Source organism: Lipotes vexillifer, unplaced genomic scaffold (assembly GCF_000442215.2).
Source record: "Lipotes vexillifer unplaced genomic scaffold, Lipotes_vexillifer_v1.1 scaffold278, whole genome shotgun sequence".
Classification (NCBI taxonomy): Eukaryota; Metazoa; Chordata; class Mammalia; order Artiodactyla; family Lipotidae; genus Lipotes; species Lipotes vexillifer.
The window spans coordinates 3,810,058-3,833,953 of NW_006769677.1; the positions used below are offsets into that span (position 1 = coordinate 3,810,058).

The 23,896-nt window shown below is 36.9% G+C and overlaps 1 protein-coding gene across 2 annotated transcripts in view; it reads left to right on the forward strand.

Moving 5' to 3' along the window:
• The window catches only part of MAP4K3 (mitogen-activated protein kinase kinase kinase kinase 3), a 207,434-nt gene that overhangs the window by 108,427 nt on the left and 75,111 nt on the right, over positions 1 to 23,896 (forward strand). For both annotated transcript variants that reach the window (XM_007445764.1, XM_007445765.1), the window contains exons 4-8: positions 6,435 to 6,499; positions 13,755 to 13,810; positions 14,400 to 14,447; positions 17,698 to 17,740; positions 19,248 to 19,320. In XM_007445764.1, coding sequence (XP_007445826.1) covers positions 6,435 to 6,499; positions 13,755 to 13,810; positions 14,400 to 14,447; positions 17,698 to 17,740; positions 19,248 to 19,320 — 285 coding nt within the window. The remainder of the gene's footprint in view (positions 1 to 6,434; positions 6,500 to 13,754; positions 13,811 to 14,399; positions 14,448 to 17,697; positions 17,741 to 19,247; positions 19,321 to 23,896) is intronic.

Here is a 23,896-nt window from a genome sequence, read left to right on the forward strand (position 1 = left end):
TAGGCAAAAAAGAAACCTTTTATGCCTTAATTAGGACCTATATGTATTGAGCATACTTGTTGGAAGGTTTTAACACAGAGGTAGTATATTCTGTGGGGGGGTGGACTTGGGGTGTAGGGTATTGAGACAAGGAGTCAGTTAATTTTATATGGTACATTTATTACAGTAATCCAAGAAAGAGATGGTAGTCCCTTGAATTATATAGAAACTGGAAGAAATTTTTTTTCTAGAGCCAGAGACAGGACTTGCCAGGGGAACCACAGAATCTTAACTGAAAATGCGTTTTTGAATGCTCACACTATGAAAATAAAAATTACAGTTAAGTCACTTTAATTTATACCCAGCTACTGTCTTTTTTTAAAAAAGGAAACTTAATTTTGGAATATGTTAGATTTACATAAAAGTTGCGAAGATAGTACAAAGAGTTCTCACAGCTTTCCCTGGTGTTAACATCTTACATAACCCTGGGACATTTGTCAAAACTAAGAAATTAACACTGGTACAATAATATTAGCTAAACTAAGATACTGCATTTGGATTTTACCAGTTTTTCACTAATGGTCCTCTTTAAGTAAGAAATTTGGTGGAACTACCTTATGAGATACTGCTTTATACCAGTATTGCTGGGGTATTTCTCTGGAACATTTGTTCAGAGGGATGCTGATAGGTGAAAAAATGGGTCTATGGAAAAAATAATTTGGGGATGTAGCGAACTAAACAAAATTAGAGAAGTTGTATTTCTTCTTCCCCTTCTCCATTCTCCCCTTGCCAACTTTCCATCCCCTTTCTTCACCTCTTTCTAATCTTCCTCCTCCTTTTCCCACCTTTTCTTCCCTCTGCACACATCCTCCTTCCCTTTCTCCTTCTATTCTGTGCCCCACTCCCACCTCACAGGATTTCTCAGAGACCTTAAAATACCAGTGGCATTGTTAATTTCCAAGAGAAGAGAAGACTGTAGTATATGACATTTCTAAAAGTGATTTAACTGTGCAGTGGTTTCTTTTGGGGAACATACTTCACGTAGGACTGCTGTCCAGTGACCCGTTCTTTGTCAAATATTATGCCAAACTGGGAGTGTTAAGTATAATTATAGAGAAATAGGTCACCTTGTATCCTCTGAATACATAGCTACCCCTCATTGTTAAAGGGGAGGAAGGCGGATGGGTTACGTATAACTTTTTGGAATGCGGTCGTTTTTGCCTATTTGTTTAAAAATGAACCAAAACATTTTAAATTCACACATTAACATGAGCTATCCTAAACTAAAACATCTAGCAGTTATTAAACTTTTCGTTTTTCACATTGACAGTTGAGGTTACGGTTGAATTGTTTTGCTGAATGTGATGGAGTAGCCATTGGCAAGTGCTTTGGTCAACAAGATAACCTACAGTAAAGTACAGGGTACTGCAGTGTGGGGCATGGCTAGGCATCCTGTCCCAGGGGAATGACTGGTATGCTGGTTTCTGGCAGACATTGGAGAGCTGTTTATCCTTGGTGATCATGCTCATATTTTATTTTTCGTTTTAAATCATGTTATATTTGGGCAAAATATATAAATAATGATACTTAGTTCAGTGTGGGAAGATTAAAAGGTGTGTTTTAGAAATGATAAGCTCTTTAATTTAATGAAATAGTTATTAGAATGTTAGTTCCTATATGCTCTAGTAAACGTTGAACTAGAAGATGAAAATAGTGAACTTTTCCCCCTCTACTTATTTTTCTGTTCCTTGTCAGATAGAAAGATAATTTTACGGAATAAGAAAGAAGAATTCTAAGGATTTGTTGAGCCAGAGAATTAATAGTGATATATTGTATATTTACCTCAGTGATTAATTTTATTTTAGTTCAAATCCCCAGGGACAAAGATTTTGTAATTTATTGGCCTGCATCAAATGGACTGATTTGATTCAAGTCCTTTCCCGTTAGGCAGATGGCTTGGTGAGTGACCAAAAGCAAATGCAGACTTACCATCACAAGAGACATTCTTAGAACAGATGGAAGTCATTTTTCTAATAGACTCTGAATATTCAGGCGTTTTTGATAATAGCAGACTTAACTAAATAGAATGTTGTAAAGGTAAAGTGTTTTAGGCATCTTAAAAGGTAAAGTATTAAATATATAATTATGATTGTTTTTTCCTCAGTCTGTAAGTTGGAAAGTCATTTTACATAGAGTGAACAGAAAATTGTGTTTTTAAGCAAGGTGGGAAAGGGGGTAGACCAGCTTCAAGTAGAGGATGGTATAATATTGAAATACGTAAGAAAGCAGAGAACTCATTTCCTGCATCCATTTTCTTTACAAGGAGAATTGTTTTCAAACTGGAAAGGGTAGGAAAATAATGCTTAATAAAAGCATTATTAAGAAGGAATTGAAGTACAGATGGGTGAGTAGATAATTATAGAGCACCAGGCACTTTAAATGAATGTAAGCCTTTTAGATTTATATAAATTATATCTCATTACTATACTGAAAATATAGCAGGCATGATTGTCATCCACTGTCGGTGAGTGTCTTGACAAATAGGAGGGGTGTCAAAAGATTAGTGATCAGCATTGATCAATTTGCAAAGGAAAGGAAAAGGTGATTTCTAGAAAACACAGACCGTTAAACTTGGTGTCAGTCATCTGTCCCCAGCAAACATCTAAGATAAATTATTAATCACATAATTAGTGAGCGCTTATAGGAAGGAAGTGGTGATTAGCATTACTTTAGTAAGAAGTTATGTCAAATCAATCCCATCTTTCTTCTATTTTTTTTCTTAAAAAAAAGAAAAAGGCAAGTTTACTTAATTACACCTTCACTGAGTTCCAGGAGCAGTTTAAGGTGCCTCACATAGGGCTTCCCTGGTGGCGCAGTGCTTGAGAGTCCGCCTGCCGATGCAGGAGACGCGGGTTCGTGCCCCGTTTCGGGAAGGTCCCACATGCCGCGGAGCGGCTGGGCCCGTGAGCCATGGCCGCTGAGCCTGCGCGTCCGGAGCCTGTGCTCCGCAAATGGGAGAGGCCACAACAGTGAGAGGCCCGCATAACGCAAGAAAAAAAAAAAAAAAAAAAAAAAAAAAGGTGCCTCACATAAATAAAACACAACAAGACAAAATATAACAAAAGGAGCAGAAAACAGCTTACGATTATCGGGCGTATAGTCCAGGTCCTTTACTAAGCAGTTTACTTATCCTGAGCACACCCCAAAACAATTCAGCCAGTTTCTGAGAGATGTGAGAAGTCCCTGCTGCCTGTTGCTTAAGCCCTTGAGGCAGGAATTTTATATGAAAGTTTCATGTGCAGCAGATGTGAAAATATTTTAGAGCAGTAGTTCTCAAGCACTTTGGTCTTAGAACCCCTTTTATTTTACACTCTTAAAAATGATTGAGTACCCCCAAAGAGCTTTGGTTTGTGTGGGTTATATCTATTGATACTTACTATATTAGATATTAAAATTGAGAAACATTTGAAACAAGAATACATAAGCACATATTCCAGTAGCTGTCAGAGGGATGACATCATCATCACACTTCCTGCTCCTGTAGCGTCTGGAAAACTCCACTGTATTTTCAAGACAGAGTGCAAAGGGCAAATAATTTTTAATGTTGTTATGAAAATGAGTTTGACTTTGCTGACCCCCTGAAAGGATCTCCAGGAGTCTCAGAGGCCCCCAGACCACACTTTGAGAACCACTGTTCTAGAGGAAGGACTCAGTCTAGAGAGACCAGGCTATGAAATCCTGCATTACACATATTAAATTGGAGTCCAAGCATCATTTCAAAGAATATTGGTTGATAGACTTGCCAGAGTTTTATACCTCAGTTTAAGCAGAGGCACAGAGAGGTGCCAAATGGTCATTCTGAGCAGTCTACATAGTTAGAGTGCCGTTCATGTCACCAGTGGAAAAATCACTCCTAATGTTCCTTAAGCTCATTAGTAAACTCAGTAGTGCAGGTCCACATAGTTTATACGCAAAGCTCTTGTTCCTGATTAGGGGCTTTCTAACCAACGACTTCTGGAGCGTGGGGTAGGAGGGGTGTATTTACACTTAGAAATAGTGTCACAATAGTGTCTCCAGTTATTTTAAGTAAAATAATTGGAGAGCTAATAAGATGCATGTGAAAACTTCTTTTTTTTTTTCTTTTAAGGATGAAATTTAACAAATAAGGACAAGGTCCTGTGCATAGTTTCAGTGAACCAGATGTACAAATAGGGAGCTAGAAAGGAAACTCATCTGACCACTTCTATGTAAAAAAAGATCTAGAGGTTTTAGTTAACTTCAAACTGCAAACCAGCAGTTGAATGCAGTTGCTAAGAAGCCGAAGTTAATAAGAAATAGAAGTGTTCATATAAAGGACATAATTGTTCGATTCTCAGGGGGATTTAGATTTCTCCCTGTGTAACAGTCACCAGTCATAAATGCCTTCATCGTTTTGGATGAGACCATGCATCTGCCGGCCCCCAGGCATCCATTCTGCGAGTTATTCAAACCAGGCCACTGGGCAACTAGGTCATACTTTACCATCAGGTGTCATGCCTCAGTTTCATTGGTATGTGGACCACCTGTGAATTTGAGGTCCTGATTTCTTTCTCTGGGCTTCACTATCTTCAGCTTTGCCTCTAGAATCATGGTACTTTTTACTCTCTACTCTTTTAAGTTTGCTGACCTTCACACTGACAGGTTGTGTTCCCTTGATATATGGTGCATGGTCCATCACACCCAACCAAGTCAGCTCACCTCTCAGGTCTGCTTAATCACACCACCACTGCCATATGTGGTCCAATCCTAATAACAGCTCCACTTGTTAATACACTGTTCATGCAGTATTCAGACTAGTACTTGATTCTGGGTGCCGCATTTTAAGAGACATTGACAAACTAGAGACTATCCAGATAAAAGTAACTAAACTGAGGAGTATACAAACCAACCATTGTTTTACAGTATGACCTCAGCCTATTCTAGCTTCACTTCCTGTCATTCTCTCTTCAGGTAGCCTGAGTTCAACTCACACTAAATCACCCACAGTCTCTAAAATGTGGCATCAAATTTTCATTCTTTTGCACAGGCCCTTTCCCTGTCTGTTAGTGGTGAATTCCTACTTTAACTTCAAGACCCAACTCAAATGTTATTTCCTCCCTTAAAATTACTAATTAATTTTAATTGACTCCTAATTATTTTTACCTCTGGGTTCTCACAGAACTTTATACATGCCTGAATTGTGCATTAATCAAATTATAATACAGTCCAAGAGTCAGCAAACCTTTTCTGTAAATGACCATATAGTAAATATTTTAGGCTTTGTGGACTTCGTATGTTTCTCTCTGTCACAGTTGCTCACCTCTGCTGTTTTAGTACAAAAACAGCCATAGATAATATGTAAATGAATGAGTGTGACTGTATTCCAATATAACTTTACATGGACACTAAAATTTGAATTTCACAGAATTGTCACATGTCAAGAAATAATATTCTTCTTTTGAAAACCCCCCCTAACCATTTAAAAATATGAAAACCATTCATAGTCCCTGGGCTATACACAATCAGGCAGCAGGCTAGATTTGGCCCACTGGCCATAATTTGCTCACCCTGGATCTAATTGATTTGTTTATTATTTCAGTTACTCATGCATTCATTCATTTATGAAATAAATATTCATTTACTGGTATCCTTCTAGGCACTGTGAATGCAGTGGTAAGAGACACCAACATATTATTAAGGCAGAATCTTTCTTCTGTGTCAGACTGAGCTTGCTGAGTTCAGAGACTTTCTATTCCATCTCTGCCCCCCAAGAATAGTACATTTCCTGTTACATTTTGAGATGAAGTAATGAATGATTCAACAAAGGAATAAGCGATTATGGCTTTGCTAATTATTTCTCCTGTGACTATGTGGTTATGCTGTCTTATAATGTGAATGTGAAAGAGAAATGCTACTAAAGACAAATGAGTGATAAATTTTTAAGAAAGTTTATTTTGGAAAGATCTTTGTTGAGTCTAGATATAAGGGTAAAGTTTACATTTTGTCTGTTTTGTCAATGAGAAGAGCTATCAAAATGATACACTTTGAGATGTATTGGCTATTCTCTGATGAATCTTCTCTATATAATTTTTGGTATGAACCTTTTAATTAACATTTAACTTTTATAATGCAGTCATAGGGTAGATGGATAAACTGTGAGGAAGGGGACTTTTTAACTAAAGGGACATTTTCTCTCATTTGGATGTGCCAAATGACATCTTTACATCCTACAAATCATGTATTTTAAGGATTAAAACCTTGGGTTGAGTTACAGCAACACATTATGTTAAGTAATTCGTTTACTCATAGATATTAGCTTTTCTCTTAGCACATTGCATTTATGTGGTTTGAAGGTATTTGCATACGACCTTAAAATACTTGTTACTTCAAATAACTTTAATCATGGAAATGTGATAATGCTTATTTTCTTTTTATAGGCGAGATAAACTTTGGATTTGCATGGAGTTTTGTGGAGGTGGTTCTTTACAGGATATTTATCATGGTAAGACCAAAGTATATGTGAAAGAGATTAAGTAGAATTTCTTAAAATACAGTTATTTACTATGTTAAACATTAATGTTGTTTTGAGGAAAGTGTGTTTTATCATTATGCTATTTGGATACATAAGGAAATTTAAGATATATACAGACGAAAGGAGCATTCACTTTATAAGTTGAGAAATTACACGCAGTTGAATTATTTGCTAATTCTAAAGAAGGTATATCATATATAGTTAGTTCAGTTAGAATAGGAAACAGGAAAGGATAGATTTTCTGGAACTGTTTTAGAAGGCTTAATGAAGAAAGTGGGCTTTAAAAGATAGGTAAACCATGGATATAAAGAAGAGACACAAGTGTACTCCAGGAGTTGAAACAGCAGCACAGTGATGTGAAGGTGTGACATGTTAGATCACTCTCACTGGTCTGTCTGGGGTGTATTTGGAGAGTGTAATCAGATCTAGAGAGCCTTGAAAGCCAGAAGGAGGGGCTTGTGTGGTGGTCCAGTGGTTAAGACTCCATACTTCCACTGCAAGGGGCACAGGTTGGATCCGTGGTTGGGGAACTAGGATACTGCATGCCGTGCCACATGGCCAAAAGAAAGCCAGAAGGAAAAACATGGGAACATTTCTGCTTCATGAAAAGTTATTTCTGAGACTTCCCTGGTGGCACAGTGGTTAAGAATCCACCTGCCATTGCAGGGGACATGGGTTTGAGCTCTGGTCTGGGAAGATCCCACACGCTGCAGAGCACCTAAGCCCAGGTGCCACAACTACTGAGCCCATGTGCCACAACTATTGAAGCACACGTACCTAGAGCCCATGCTCTGCAACAAGGTAAGCCACCGCACTGAGAAGCCCGTGCACCGCAACAAAGAGTAAGCCCCGCTCGCCACAACTAGAGAAAGCCCACACCCAGCAACAAAGACCCAAAACAGGCAAAAAATAAATAAGTAAATAAAATAAAACAATTTTTCAAATGTATTATTAAAAAAAAAAGTGAAGGGCAGACAGCAGAAGCAAGAAGAACTACAGTCCTGCAGCCTGCAGAACAAAAACCACAATCACAGAAACACAGACAAAATTAAAAGGCAGAGGACTATGTCCCAGATGAAGGAACAATATAAAACCTCAGAAAAACAATTAAATGAAGTGGAGATAGGCAACCTTCCAGAAAAAGAATTCAGAATAATGACAGTGAAGACGATTCAGGACCTCAGAAAAAGAATGAAGGCAAAGATCGAGAAGATGCAAGAAATGTTTAACAAACCCTAGAAGAATTAAAGAACAAACAGACAGAAATGAACAATAAAATAACTGAAATGAAAAATACACTAGAAGAAATCAATAGGAGAATAACTCAAGCAGAAGAATGGATAAGTTACCTGGAGGACAGAATGGTGGAAATCAACTGCGGAACAGAATAAAGAAAAAAGAATGATAAGAAATGAAGACAGCCTAAGAGACCTCTGAGGCAACATTAAATGCACCAACAATCACATTATAGGGGTCCCAGAAGGAGAAGAGAGAGAGAAAGGACCCGAGAAAATATTTCAAAAGGTTATAGTCAGAAACTTCTCTAGCATGGGAAAGGAAATAGCCACCCAAGCCCAGGAAGCACAGAGAGTCCCAGACAGGATAAGCCCAAGGAGAAACACACAGAGACACAATTGTAATCAAATTGACAAAAATTAAAGACAAAAATTATTAAAAGCAGCAAGGGAAAAATGACAAATAACATACAAGGGAACTCCCATAAGGTTAACAGCTGATTTCTCAGCAGAAACTCTACAAGCCAGAAGGGAGTGGCACGATATATTTAAAGTGATAAAAGTGAAGAACCTACAAGCAAGAATCCTCTACCCAGCAAGGTTCTCATTCAGATTTGACAGAGAAACCAGAAGCTTTACAAACAAGAAAAAGCTAAGAGAATTCAGTGTCACCAAACCAGCTCTACACGAAATCCTAAAGGAACTTCTCTGAGTGGGAAACACAAGAGAAGAAAAGGACCTGCAAAAACAAACCCAAGGGCTTCCCTTGTGGCACAGTGGTTGAGAGTCCGCCTGCCGATGCAGGGGACACGGGTTTGTGCCCCGGTCCGGGAGGATCCCACATGCCGCGGAGTGGCTGGGCCCGTGAGCCACGGCTGCTGAGCCTGCGCGTCCAGAGCCTGTGCTCCACAACGGGAGAGGCCCCATCAGTGAGAGGCCCGCGTACCGCAAAAAAAAAAAAAAAAACAACTAAGAAAAAGGTAATAGGAACATACATATTGATAATTACCTTAAATGTGAATGGATTAAATGCTCCCACCAAAAGACACAGATTGGCTGAATGGATACACTGTTTGCACATAGAAAATGCTAAAGATGACACCAGAAAACTACTAGAGCTAATCAGTCAATTTGGTAAAGTTACAGGATACAAAATTAATGCACAGAAATCTCTTGCATTCCTATACACTAACAACAAAAGATCAGAAAGAGAAATTAAGGAAACAATCCCATTCACCATTGCAGCAAAAAGAATAAAATACCTAGGAATAAACCTACCTAAGGAGGTAAAAGATCTGTATTCAGAAAACTATAAGACACTGATGAAAGAAATCAAAGATGACACAAACAGATGGAGAGATATACCATGTTCTTGGATTGGAAGAATCAATATTGTGAAAATGACTATACTACCCATAGCAGTCTACAGATTCAGTGCAATCCCTATCAAATTACCAATGGCATTTTTTATGGAACTAGAACAAAAAATCTTAAAATTTGTATGGAGACACAAAAGACCCCAAATAGCCAAAGCAATCTTGAGGGAAAAAAAGAACCCACACACCTATGGTCAACTAATCTATGACAAAGGAGACAAGGAAAAAAAAAGTTATTTTCTGAGAATATTTTTTTTTAGGTGTGTGGCTATTCTTCATATTTGAGAAAATTTTCCTTTTTATTAATGACATTTTGATTTCAAAGGTTTAGTGAAAATTAAGAAATATTTGTCATCATTTTGCATTGCAGAACATACATGGTATTTCTGGAAGCTTGTTATATACTCAGAAAGCTATTTTCCCCGTTTTTTGTCTTCATTTGGACTAATTTCTCTATTATTGTTTCCACACTTACTGATTTAATTTCCTTCTTCCTGAAGATTTTTTCAGCTAGGCCTCTAGTGGTAAACTCTCAGCCTTTGATCCTCATTCTTAAATGATAGTTTAAGTGGACATAGGCACATTTTCTCCGTTGACAGATATTTTTGTTAGCATTTTGAAGATGCTGGACTATTGTCTTCTAGTTTCTGTAGTTCTTGGTACTTTCTGCTGACTTGATCCTTTACAGGTAATCTTCCTTTCTTTGTAATTGCTTTTAAGATTTTTCTCTTTGTTTCTGGTGCTTCTAGTATCTAAATGTAGATTTACTTTTCCTGCTTGGGACTTGAAGTGCTTACGTCCAAGATTTTAGTTCTTTTATCAAGTCTGACAATGATCAATTATTATCCCTTCAAATATTTTCTCCTTCAGGTTCTCTGATCTCTCCTTCTAGAATTTCAGTTTGATGTACATTAGCTCTCCATGTCTCTTAAAGTGAGCTTCATTTTTCCATTTTTTAATCCCTCAGAGCACTGAGGGTACTCATAACCATCTTCCGGTTCACTGATTGTACACCTAATTTGGTGACCATATTTTTCATTTCTAGAAATTGTTTGGTTCTATTTCACATCTCTTTCCATTTTTTGTCTTATTCTTTCCTTGTAATTTTTCATCCCTTCTTTTATATCTTTAGTTTATTTAAGCATACTTATATTTTAGTCTTAGATCGTCTGGTAATCCCATCAGATATACATGATTGGTCTTAGGTGTCTGATTCTGCTTTCTTCATTAAGAAGCGAGAAAGCCAATTTAGTTACAGAGATAGGTTGTCATGATTGTTATTCCATTTCATCCCTCTGATGGAAGTAACATAATAATATGAATCTGTTAGTACTGATTTGTTTATACAGCAACTGGGTCAGTTGAAAAAATAATTTCGTATTAACCTTGGATGCTCTCAAACATGCATGCTGAGAATATACAGGCTTATATGCAGCCCCAAACCCTGTCTTTCTCTGTATGCACACCTTTGATTGCACCCAGGTTTCTACCAGATAACCTTCTCATGGCAACGTATGCTCCTCTTTGGCTGTAGTCTACACTGCTGTCTACTTGCATCACCATATAAAACATATACCTCCATTTCTCTCTGTGTGTGTCTCTTTCCTCCTCTCCTCTCTCTCTTTCATCATGTTGTCATTCTATGGGGAGTAGAATAAATATCCTGGATTACCTTATTTGGTGAAAGACAAGTTCTACTTTTCTAATTACCACAGTGCTTGTGGGTTTTTGTTTGTTTCTTTGCTGGTGTATACAAACCAAATTTGATCCATCATGCAAAATTTTTTTGATTAAATCCTCCTTTTTAAAATTATTTCCACTTATTTATGAAGTACCATTAAGCCAAATTTTATATTTTCTCTTACATCCTTAATTCCATCACTTACTCCAAATGATTGTTTTAAATTTAACTCTCCTGAAAGGAGAACTATATTAGTTATCTATTGCTGTATAGCAATGATCTTAAAATTTGTCATCTTAAAACAAATATTTATTATCTCAGTTACTAAGGGTCAAGAATTCAAGAATGGCTTAATTGGGTGATTTCCCTTGCAGGACAGGGCAAAACATGCATAAGACATTTGGTCCATGCCAAAAATCCTTGAAATTTGGTCCTGTCCAGAATGTCCATGAGCATAGTTCATGCCACATGGTTTTGGACAGGACCAGATATCAAGGATCTTTTGGCATGGACCCAATGTCTTATGGACATTTTGGGCAGGACCAAATATGAACAAATATCAAGAGCCTTTTGGTGTGGACCAAAAGTCTTAGGGAGGTTTGGGGCAGGACCAGATGTCTGCGAACTGGATGATTGTAGCTCATGGTCACTCATGATGGTGCAGTCAAGCTCTTGGCTGGAACTGTAGTCATCTGAAGGCTTGACTAAGGTTGGAGGATTTGCTTTCAAGATGATTCACTTACATGGCTATTGGCAGGAGGTCTCAATTCCTTGCCACAAGGATCTCGCTATAGGACAGCTTGAGTGTCTTCACAGGATGGCAGCTGGCTTCTCCCAGAGGAAATGATGCCAGAGAGCAAGGAGGAAGCCATAAAACCTTTAATGATGTAGTCTCAGAATTTGCATTCTGTTACTACCACCACAATTTGTTTTTTAGAAGCAAGTAATTTCTATCCAGCCCACACTCAGGAAGGGAATTAAGTTCCAGCTCCTGAGGGGGATGTATTAGAGAATTCATGGACATATTTTGACCACGAGGGTGAGGGCAGCAGGGCAACTTTTGACTTTACATTTTTTCATGAGTTCCTTCTCCTCTCCTTTTGTTTACTTTTTCTTTGAGAATTAACATTAGAACCTTCTATTGTTCCAACATAATAGATTTTTTGTCTCTATTTTTCACTGAACATTTTTCTTTCTGTTTAATATTGTCCTTTAACAACTTTATGCATTCTGTTATATCATTTATGGTGAATTTTTTTTCTCATTTGTTTCATAATTTTGAGATCATCTGCAGGGGGAATTCTGTAAGGCTTTTGAGGGTGTGTCCTTCCGACAGTGTTGGATTTTTTTTCCCCTGGGACCCCAGTGACCTCATTGTTTTCTATATATATTTGAACCCTAAACCTGAGTGAAGAAGAGGGCTTTTAAATTATAAGAGGAAACATTTTTTCTCCTGTCCAGATCCCAGGCCGTGACACACAAATCCCTAGTCATCTCCTGGTGCTAGTTCACTATTTTAATGAGGGTGTAGCCCTTTAAGGATTCTGGTTTTATGTGGGTGTTTGTTTTAACTCTTCCTCTGCAGAGCTATAACCTTTTCTTCTGTGCCCATGTAAGGGATAAAACTAAAGCCCTAGCTTACTAAGATTGGCCTTCCCCTAAGAGACAACTAGACTATTTGTCATTTTTACCATTCTGTTTTTCATTTTCATTTTTGCGTTTGGCTTCTGGACAAGTCTCTTACTGTTTATGAGCTTAGCTAGGCATTTAAAAGATTATTTAAAATTTTTTTTCCTGGTGTTACTTTCAGGGTTTTCAGGTTATCTGATTTGCTGTATTGTGGGAACACACATCTCAAGAAGGCCTATCTTACTGGATGAGAGTAGGCTTACAAGCCACGGAAGTTAGTTACTATATGGTTTATCCTCATTTAAACTTAGCCTTGTCCCCAAAAGAATCTAAGTGAAATAGATTTCTCTCTTCCACAATTGTAAATTACAAGTACTCTGAACTACGCATTTTTACAAAGCTGTCAAGTTTAGGTAAATGGGAGATCACTGTCTAGCATGTGATTTCATGGTTGGAATTTGATTCAGTTTCTAGAATAGTTTTTCCCGCCTAACTTACATCTTTATTCTAAAGTGATTTAATAGCGAGAAAGAGAAAACTATTTAAATGTTTTTCATAGTTGAAAGATGTGCACAGAGGAAATATTCAAATATTATATAATTAAGCTATGTATATTGATATGGAAAGATGTCCATGATAAGTGAAAAGACAAGTTTCAGAATTGTATGTGTAATATGATTCCATTTATGTTTATGTGTTTGTGCACTACATACCTGTACTATATAAAACATCTATGCATTAAGTCATCTGGTAAACTATAGGCCAAACTATTGGTATTGTTTATTATTGAGTAATACTGGTTTGGATAAGGAAAAGACCTGTCTCTGTTGATTGGAATTTTTTATATTGAACATGTATTAATTTTATATCTATAAAGCTAATAATTTTAGGGAAAAAGTATTGATTTTTAACCTAGTCAATAATACATGTTACATGTCAGTTTTTTTTAAAAGCTTTAATAAAAACTAGCTAAACGTCTTGGCCATGCTTTCTTTCTTTTAACATTTAAGAGGTAATATGATCAGGTGTAAAAATGAAAATGTAATTAATTTCAGTGACTATTTCAATGTTTTATTCATTCCACAAATATTTACTGAGTAGCTTTTCCATGCCAGGCACTGTTCTAAACACTGGGGATACAATGAGCAAATCAGATTTTTAAAAATTCCTGCCCTCATGAAGCTTACTTTTTAGTAGAATTTAAGTATATTAAGTCTATTGCTTAGTGGAACTTGTAATCTTTGTCTCTTATTGAAAAACATACTTTGACTAATTTTATTAACATTAATTTCTTCCTCTTATAGTAACGGGACCTCTGTCAGAACTGCAAATTGCATATGTTAGCAGAGAAACACTACAGGTAAATTCAATGTTAATTAAAAAGTAATGTTCTTTATTAAATTAAATGTTTAATTATTGTGTATTACCTGTTAAGCAGAGTAAGGATTTAAATATTCTAGTTTGGTAAGCTCTTGAATTTAATACATTTCAAAGTTGTGTAGTAAACTCAAATTATATTTGCAAATAAACACGTTAAAGCTTCAGTATCATAATGTACCTCCTAAAATTTAAGCATTATGGATTTGTTATTTATTTTTATATTCCTCTTAATACCAAAGAAAGGCTTGAAAATTAAGCATTCTTATGGGATTGAAACTCATTCTGATACTAATTGGATATTTACTTTTAAAAAGTTATTTCAAACTATTTGCAGAGTTTAGTGAAAATTATTTCTCTTAAGAAAATTAGTGGTTCAAACTGAGCTCTGCCTCTCATTTTCTCGATTCTTTTATCTTTTCGGATACTCTGGTAAAATAAAGTGATTATCACTAGTGCTTTCTGTAATGAGTAAATAAATAAGACAGAATACTACTCATTGATGACTTTAAATCCCAAAGTGTGTTCTGTAGTAAAATCTTGTTAATTTTTCTTTTTTTTTGAAACTCCAGGGATTATACTATCTTCACAGTAAAGGAAAAATGCACAGGGATATAAAGGTATATATCATATGTTTACCTAATGGCCCTCTCTTCATTTTTAAATATTCTGACCCCAAACTGTTGAACAAAATTGTATCAGTTATTCTATTTGATGAATTTGTTATCTTAATATATTACTATAATAAAATTGAATGATACTTTGAAGGGTTTATTAATTTTTTTATAGCAGCTCTATTGAGATACAGTTCACATAGAATAAAATTCACCCTTTTAAAGTGTACAATTGTGGATTCATGTTTTAATAACACATTTTAGCTTATTTGTAGTTATTTATTTATAAAATGCAAATTAGGTCCATAGCTTCCATTAAGTTACAGTCTTCAGGAAGTTTCATGCTTTGAATATTGTAGTAAACTTTGGCAATCTTAAGGAACTGTCATTTTTTTAATAATGTATAAAAGTGGATAAACTAAGCCTTGACCTTTTCTGCTGGTCTTTAACTGGCAGAGGAGAGCAGGTACACGGGGCATGCTGTGGTAAACCACCCCTATCCTAGGACTCTGAGGTTATTTCCAAAGATACTGCTGTCTTCCCAGCCTGGATATTTTCTCTGTTTGTTTATTTTTTCTTTTCTTTTCTTCTTCCTCATTCATCTTACCTCCTGCTTTTTCTTTCCCCCTTTTGTTTTCTCTAACATAAAGGTTCTAACCCTTTTTTGCGGGGGATGTGGGTGTGGGAATCATGTGCTCTTTGAGTCTCTGATGAAAGCCATGGACTCTCTCCTCCAAAAATGCTCTTATGCACATGCCTTCAAATTTTGCGTGAAATTTCAGTGGACTCTCAGATCACCTGCTGAGTTCCTCTACATTAAGTATTGTTCATAAACCACTTAAAAGACATAAGCAAAGAGCCTTGGATTCAAAGGTGGGAGAGATCCTAAGAAGATAAGTGTATCAAGAAAGATTCTGTGTCATTGGCATTTAAATGATCTGGAAGGATTGATAGATTTTTGTCAGAAATGGAAGTTGGAGTGCCTTCTAAGCAGAAGGAACAGTGTGAGCAAAGATACGGAGGTCAGAAAGTGTGGGGTCATTTTAGGGGGTATAAAGACTGCGCCATACAATTGAAGAGAAGAGAATGTAGGAGAGTGATAAGAGATGGTGTTGGCCAGGAGGTTTGGTGCTCCACTATGCAAGAACTCGTGCACTGGACTTCAGAGTTTGGGGCTAATTGGATAGATTCTAGCCATCACCACTATTTCTACCCTGTCTAAGCCACCATTACATTATATCTCACCTGGACTTCCAGAATAGCCTTCTAACTGGTCTCCCTGCTCCCATTCTTGAGTGATCCTACAGTCAGTTCTCTACCTCACACCAAAGTGACCTTTGTAAATCAGATCTTGTCACTCTCCTGCTTATAAACCACCGTTGGCTTCCCACCATACTCTCAGCACAGTATTCAGATGTTTTTACCATGGCCATTAAGGTTACGCATGATCTGGCCCCTGCTTTCCTCTCCAACCTCATCTCATACTCTTCGTCTTACTCATTCTGTTCTAGGCACACTAATATGTGTGAATATGTTGAGTTCATTCTGGTTCCAGGACTTTGTATTTGCTGTTACCTCTTTCTGGAATGTTCTTCTAGATTTTGGCATGACTCTGCACCCTCTCTTCAACTAGATCTCTGCTTAAATATCCCTGCCTTAGGGAGGCCTTCCCTTCCCTCTTTATCTTCAGAGTGCTTATCTCTACCTGGCTTTGAATCATTTATTGGTTCATTCATTCGTGTGTGTGTGTGTGTGTGTGTGTGTGTGTGTGTGTGTGTGTGTTTAGATTTCTTTCTCTCCTGCTTAGATGTAAACTCCTTGAGAGCTGGAACTTTTTCATTACTCTAACCCCAGAGCTTGAAGTAGCATCTGGTTGCTAGTAGTCTCTCAGGGAGAGAGGGATGAATGGACACCTAGATGGATGGATGGAAGAATGCATCATAAGAGCAGGTGACGTGATATAAACTGTAATTTAGAAAAATTAATCTGGAGCTGGGGAAAGACCAAACTGAAGACTGGCAGAAGCCTAGAGAGCTAATAGGGCCTAATTCAAGTTGAAATCCCTACTCTAGTTTTTTTTTCCTTTTTCTCATTTCTCCCGTTACTCCTTAGAGTTGCAGTAATATCAAGGGGTGCAGGTTTGGGTTATTTCTTCCTCTGGGGGCTGGAAGGGGTTTCCTAGTATTTGTTACCCTGAACTTATCCTTACAAAATTGATTGCATCCTGAACCATGGCGGATTACTTTTGCTTCCTCATTTAAAAGTCCCCCAAAGGCGGGGCAGAGGTGGGGAGCCTGTAGTACCTTTGAGAGGCAGTATTTCTACCTCCTCCAAAAGCTCTCAGTTTTTGTTTTTGTTTTTTTTTTGCGATATGTGGGCCTCTCACTGTCGTGGCCTTTCCCGTTGCCGGACGCGCAAGCTCAGCGGCCACGGCCCACAGGCCCAGCCGCTACGCGGCTCACGGGCCCAGCCGCTACGCGGCACGTGGGATCCTCCCGGACCGGGGCACGAACCCGTATCCCCTGCATCGGCAGGCGGACTCCCAACCACTGCGCCACCAGGGAGGCCCAAGCTCTCAGTTTTTTGAAGATGAAGTCGTTATTATCACCTTCTTCTTTGAGCTTAGGTCAAGAAGCAAAAGTGGATAAAAATGCTGCTAGGTCATGCAAACAGGTGACATTTTAATTCTGTGGGACTGTGCCTAGTTGTTTATGTACTGAATGGCCCCAAACTCTGGGCAGAGACACCTTAGGATGGACAGCACCACAGACTAAGTAGTAAGGTTCAGTCTTACACATTAGCATTGGTTCAACTGATGTTAAGTACCTAGAAAGGGAGATGTGTTTTGGTGGTTTTGGACAGGAAATGGCAATGAAGTTTAACATGTAATTCAAGGAACTGAATAATGCCATTGTAAGGTAACAGTTTAGTATAGTGACAGCGCTTGATCAGTAAGAAAATAGCATTCAGATTAAAACTAATATGTCACTTTTATAATAACATTCATATTATTTTAATAGCAGCTTATTGCAAGGCAGAACATTTTGTAGGGATAGTCAAATTGCCTAAAAAGTGGACAGTAAATTTTCCTATGAATGTAGTGTTTTAACATTTTAATTGGGCCTACTATAAATCGTCAGTATTTCTAGGTTTAAGCCTGCCACTTGTGATTATTTTAAATATATATGTTTAATCTTTTATATGTGCTTTCTGATCAAATGTTTCCTACTTTAACTAAAATGTTCTCACTTTGAAGGGAGCTAACATTCTGTTAACGGATAATGGTCATGTGAAGTTAGGTAAGTAAATTTGAATTTCGTCACTTGCACAAATTTATTCCAAAACATAGTAAGTTTATGTTTTCCTCTCTAGGACTAGGTTTCCCCTCCCTCAGCAGCATCTATATATCTTTAGGTGGAAATGTCACTGCAGGACATGACATATGTAATCTCTCTGTATCTATTTCTTCTTTTAAGTGGGGATAAAGTCTATCCTTCACATGGGACAGATTCATTATAAAGATATAGTGAAATAATATCCCTTAAAAATTCTTTCACCTCTAACCTTAGGAGTGGGACTTCTAGTAAGAAATCTATACAAGATTACCTTGCAACCAAAAAATAAGGCAAACAAACAAAAGCCAAAAACTCAATAATGCAAAAATTCCTACCTGCTTACACAAGCTTTTAAAATAAAACACTGTATTAGTTATATAAGAATGTAATTTAGATGCTGAGTCGTGCTTTATTTGAAACTTTAACTGTTATTTTGTAACTTTTGATTGTCAAGTTATTAAAACAGTTCAATACCTAAATAATAACTTAATCTGAAAGTTTAAGACAGGAAACATGTACAGTATAGTAACTTTGTAAAAAAGTTATGTCTGTTAGGTATTAAATGAAGTATTTAATAACAAATATGAAACAATTATTTTGAACTACATATCACTATAAAATCAAAATTCAAGCAAATATTTATCTTCTAAAAATATGATTAAACTATTTTGACCTATAGCCTATAATAGGGACTAATCAGATTTTAAAGTATCATAATTTACATATAATAAAATTTTCCTAAGCTATCTCTAAATATGAGAAAAGCAGTTATCTAACTATTGATGGCTTAGTGAACAGTTTCCATCTGCAATTTAAAATTTGTGTCAATATTATGTGCCTTACTCAAAGACATCCTATGTATAATGTCTTAGTTTATAAAGATTTAGAAATCATCATTAAAAAAACTAGAAAATCTTAGAACTCAATATACTTGAAAAATAGCAACATAAAAGTAAATTTCTTGATAGTGATTGTTATTGGTATTAGAATATATTGCTAAGGTAAGATTTTGGGGAATATTCTGTTTGTCTTTTCACGGTAGATAGATTTACCAATAGAGATTTTGGTTTTTTTAATGTCAGTTGTTATGTGTATGGCAGGAAGTGAATGGAATGTATTCCTACTTAAGGTCCCTTCCAGTGATTTTCCTTGAATTTCAGGTCCTGGGAATTAGAAATTATAACATTAAATCTGGCAGGTTAGATTCTCTCAGTTGTCTCTTCCTCACCAAAATTATTCGATCTTGACTTTTGTTGTCATTTGATTCGTGTGGGGATGTATGGGAATCCATTTGGCTATCATACGCACTATTTTGTGATATTTTAATGCTAGTCCATTAGAGTTACAAATTTTAATGTGATGTTTGAGAATATCTCATTTCTGTGAAATTAATGTAATGGAAATAATTATATGTTACTTTTAAATAATTTTACTTTATTTTATTTTCTAAATGTGCCTCTTTTTTTAATAGCTGATTTTGGAGTGTCTGCTCAGATAACAGCTACAATTGCCAAACGGAAGTCTTTCATTGGTACACCATATTGGTAATTGTATTTTAATTGATAATTTAAATTTTTGTTTTTCTATCATTATTGTATGCAGTGTTTATTAAAAAATAGACTGAATGGTCAAAATTATTAGGACTAAAACAGATTAAGGAGGTCAGCAACAGGCTAAGTAATTTAGGCATATATACTTTTGGATGAATTACAATACATAGCCATAGAATATTCTACCATACTATTTTTTTTGTGTGTGTGTTACGCGGGCTTCTCACTGCTGTGGCCTCTCCCGCCGCGGAGCACAGGCTCCGGACACCCAGGCTCAGCGGCCATGGCCCACGGGCCCAGCCGCTCCGCGGCACGTGGGATCCTCGCGGACCGGGGCACGAATCCATATCCCCCGCATCAGCAGGCGGACTCTCAACCACTGAGCCACCAGGGAAGCCCTACCATACTATTTTTTATTATGTGGAAAGGGCGTTAAAGATTGATATGCTTTTAGAAACCTTGATATAGTTCCAGTTTTGCCCCAAAAAAAACCCAACTCTTGGTCCTACACATATTACATGTATTTTCACAGACTAGTCTGTATTCTGACCAATTTTTCAACATTATCTTATTCACAGTATTCCCTAGCTCAAAACTTTTTGACATATCTTGGTTGCACACAAGATCAAGTACATATTTCTTGGCATTTGGAGTCTTCCAGTGTCTGACCTCTGTCTGCCTCATTAACTTTATTTTTTTTAATTAATTTATTTTATTTATTTATTTTTGGCTGTGTTGGGTCTTTGTTGCTGTGCACGGGCTTTCTGCTACGAGTGGGGGCTGCTCTTCTTTTTGGTCCATGGGCTTCTCATTGTGGTGGCTTCTCTTGTTGCAGAGCACAGGCTCTAGGCACGGCCTTCAGTAGTTGTGGCATGCAGGCTTAGTTGCTTCGCGTCATGTGGGATCCTCCCAGACTAGAGATCGAACCCATGTCCCCTGCATTGTCAGGCAGATTCTTAACCACTGCACCACCAGGCAAGTCCCTGCCCCATTAACTTTAAGTTCTACTAGTTGCCTCCACAGACCTTCCTCTTTAGCCATGTTTTTGTCTGCTGGGTGTTCTTTGATCATTCTATACAAACTATCTTATTCATTCATTTATTTGTTCAATAAAAGTTTTTACCACTTAACTATATGCCAGATATGCTGTTAGTCATTGTGCATATAGTGGTGGATAGGTATAGAGCTTTCTAGTGCACATGATTCCCTTGAAGTAACGGCACTCTGGAAATCTTAACATTCTTCAGCTTAAGTGCTACCATTCCTCCCCCAGTGCCCTCCTGATCTGCCTCCTCAGCAGTGGGATAGCACTAATCTGGATGACTTCTTTTCATGTTTAAGATATGATGTATACCATTTTTGATATTTGTCTTTTTATCAAACAGGTACATACTTTAAAAGTCAAATAGTGCTAAAGAGACTGATAAATTCTTCTAGTTGTGTCTTCTGCCATCTGTAGCATTATTATTATTTATAGGCTTTGTGTTACAATAGGTGAAGATTTTATTAATAGTTCTCTTCATTCATGCTTCAGTCTTCTTATCCTTTCAATGTACTTGCTGAGTCAATTACACTACTATTACACTTACTGTCTTTAAAATTTTTTCTTATATCTAATAATTTCTTCATTTTTTATTTGCTTAGTTTGTATTTTTTATCCTTGACCAAGACTTCCATACCTCCCCATATTCTGCAGTCTGAAAGATGCCTCTATATAATTTTCCAAGCCATAAATAGTCCCAATTTTGGGAGGTATTTTTTGCTTTGTTTTAATTTGTTTTGTTTTGTTTTTATTAAAGTTAAGTCTTCCTGGGGTCCTCCTCCCTCCTATTCCAATCTGAAATGTTTATTTTCTAGGATTTTTCCATAGCTTCGCCTTGGGAATTCATTTCCTGGAATCCAAGTCTTCTTCCTCCTTCATAAATTTCTCCCTCTCTCACGTTTTGATAAATTCCTGAGAAATTTGAGGGGTAAAAATTTTTGAGACTCTGCATGTCTAACCTCACACACACACGATTGATAATTTGGATGAATATGGCATTCCAGGTTGGAATTTTTGAAGCATTGCACTAGTGTCTTTTCTCTGATGTTGATGGGAACTGTGATGCCATTATGACACATGATTTTTATTTTTAACATCTTTATTGGAGTATAATTGCTTTACAATGTTCAGTTAGTTTCTACTGTATAACAATGTGAATCACCCATACGTTCACATGTATCCCCATATCCCCTCCCTCTTGCATCTCCTTCCCACCCCTCTAGGTGGTCACAAAGCACCGAGCTGATCTCCCTGTGCTATGCAGCTGCTTCCCACTATCTATTTTACATTTGGTAGTATATATAAGTCCATGCCACTCTCTCACTTTGTCCCAGCTTACCCTTCCGCCTCCCAGTGTCTTCAAGTCCATTCTCTACCTCTGCATCTTTATTCCCATCTTGCCCCTAGATTCTTCATGACCTTTTTTTTTTTTTAGATTCCATATATATGTGTTAGCATACGATATTTGTTTTTCTCTTTCTGACTTACTTCACTCTGTATGACAGACTCTAGGTCCATCCACCTCACTACAAATAGTTCAATTTCGTTTCTTTTTATGGCTGAGTAATATTCCATTGTATATATGTGTCACATCTTCTTTATCCATTCATCTGTCGATGGACACTTAGGTTGCTTCCATGTCCTGGCTATTGTAAATAGTGTTGCAGTGAACATTGTGATACATGTCTCTTTTTGAATTATGGTTTTCTCAGGGTATATGCCCAGTAGTGGGATTGCTGGGTCGTATGGTAGTTCTATTTTAGTTTTTTAAGGAACCTTCATACTGTTCTCCATATCAGTGGCTGTATCAATTTCCATTCCCACCAACAGTCAAAGAGGGTTCCTTTTTCTCCACACCCTCTCCAGCATTTATTGTTTCTAGATTTTTTGATGATGGCCATTCTGACAGGTGTGAGGTGATACCTCATTGTAGTTTTGACTACCATTTCTCTAATGATTAGTGATATTGAGCATCCTTTCATGTGTTTGTTGGCAATCTGTATATCTTCTTTGGAGAAATGTCTATTTAGGTCTTCTGCCCATTTTTGGATTGGGCTGTTTGTTTTTTTGACATTGAGCTTCATGAGCTGCTTATATATTTTGGAGATTAATCCTTTGTCAGTTGCTTCATTTGCAAATATTTTCTCCCACTCTGCGGGTTGTCTTTTCGTCTCTTTTATGGTTTCCTTTGCTATACAAAAGCTTTTAAGTTTCATTAGGTTCTGTTTATTTTTATTTCCATTTCTCTAAGAGGTAGGTCAGAAAGGATCTTGCTGTAATTTATGTCATAGAATGTTCTGCCTATGTTTTCCTCTAAGAGTTTTATAGTGTCCAGTCTTACATTTAGGTCTTTCACCCATTTTGAGTTTATTTTTGTGTATGGTGTTAGGGAGTGTTCTAATATCATTCTTTTACATGTAGCTCTCCAGTTTTCCCAGCACCACTTATTGAAGTGGCTGTCTTTTCTCCATTGTATACCCTTGCCTCCTGTGTCATAGATTAGTTGACCATAGGTGCGTGGATTTATCTCTGGGCTTTCTGTCCTGTTCCATTGATCTATATTTCTGTTTTTGTGCCAGTACCATACTGTCTTGATTACTGTAGCTTTGTAGTATAGTCTGAAGTTAGGGAGCCTGATTCCTCCAGCTCCATTTTTCTTTCTCAAGATTACTTTGGCTATTTGGGGTCTTTTGTGTTTCCATACAAATTGTGAAATTTTTTGTTCTAGTTCTGTGAAAAATGCCATTAGTAGTTTGATAGGGATTGATTTGAATCTGTAGATTGCTTTGAATAGTATAGTCATTTCCACAATGTTGATTCTTACAATCCAAAAACATGGTATAATCTCTCCATCTGTTTGTATCATCTTTAATTTCTTTCATCAGTGTCTTATAGCTTTCTGCATACAGGTCTTTTGTCTCCTTAGGGAAGGTTTATTCCTAGGTATTTGATTCTTTTTGTTGCAATGGTAAATGAGAGTGTTTCCTTAATTTCTCTTTCAGATTTTTCATCAATAGTATATAGAAATGCAAGAGATTTCTGTGTATTAATTGTGTATCCTGCTACTTTACCAAATTCATGGACTAGCTCTGGTAGTTTTCTGGTAGCATCTTTAGGGTTCTCTATGTATAGTATCATGTCATCTGCAAACAGTGACAGTTTTACTTCTTCTTTTCTGGTTTGGATTCCTTTTATTTCTTTTTCTTCTCTGATTGCTGTGGCTAAAACTTCCAAAACTATGTTGAATAAGAGTGGTGAGAGTGGGCAACCTTGTTTTCTTCCTGATCTTAGTGGAAATGGTTTCAGTTTTTCAGGATTGAGAATGATGTTGGCTGTGGATTTGTCATATATGGCCTTTATTATGATGAGGTAAGTTCCCTCTGTGTCTACTTTCTTGAGAGTTTTTATCATAAATGGGTGTTGAATTTTGTCGAAAGCTTTTTCTGCATCTGTTGAGATTATCATATGGTTTTTATCCTTCAATTTGTTAATATGGTGTATCACATTGATTTATTTGCATATATTGAA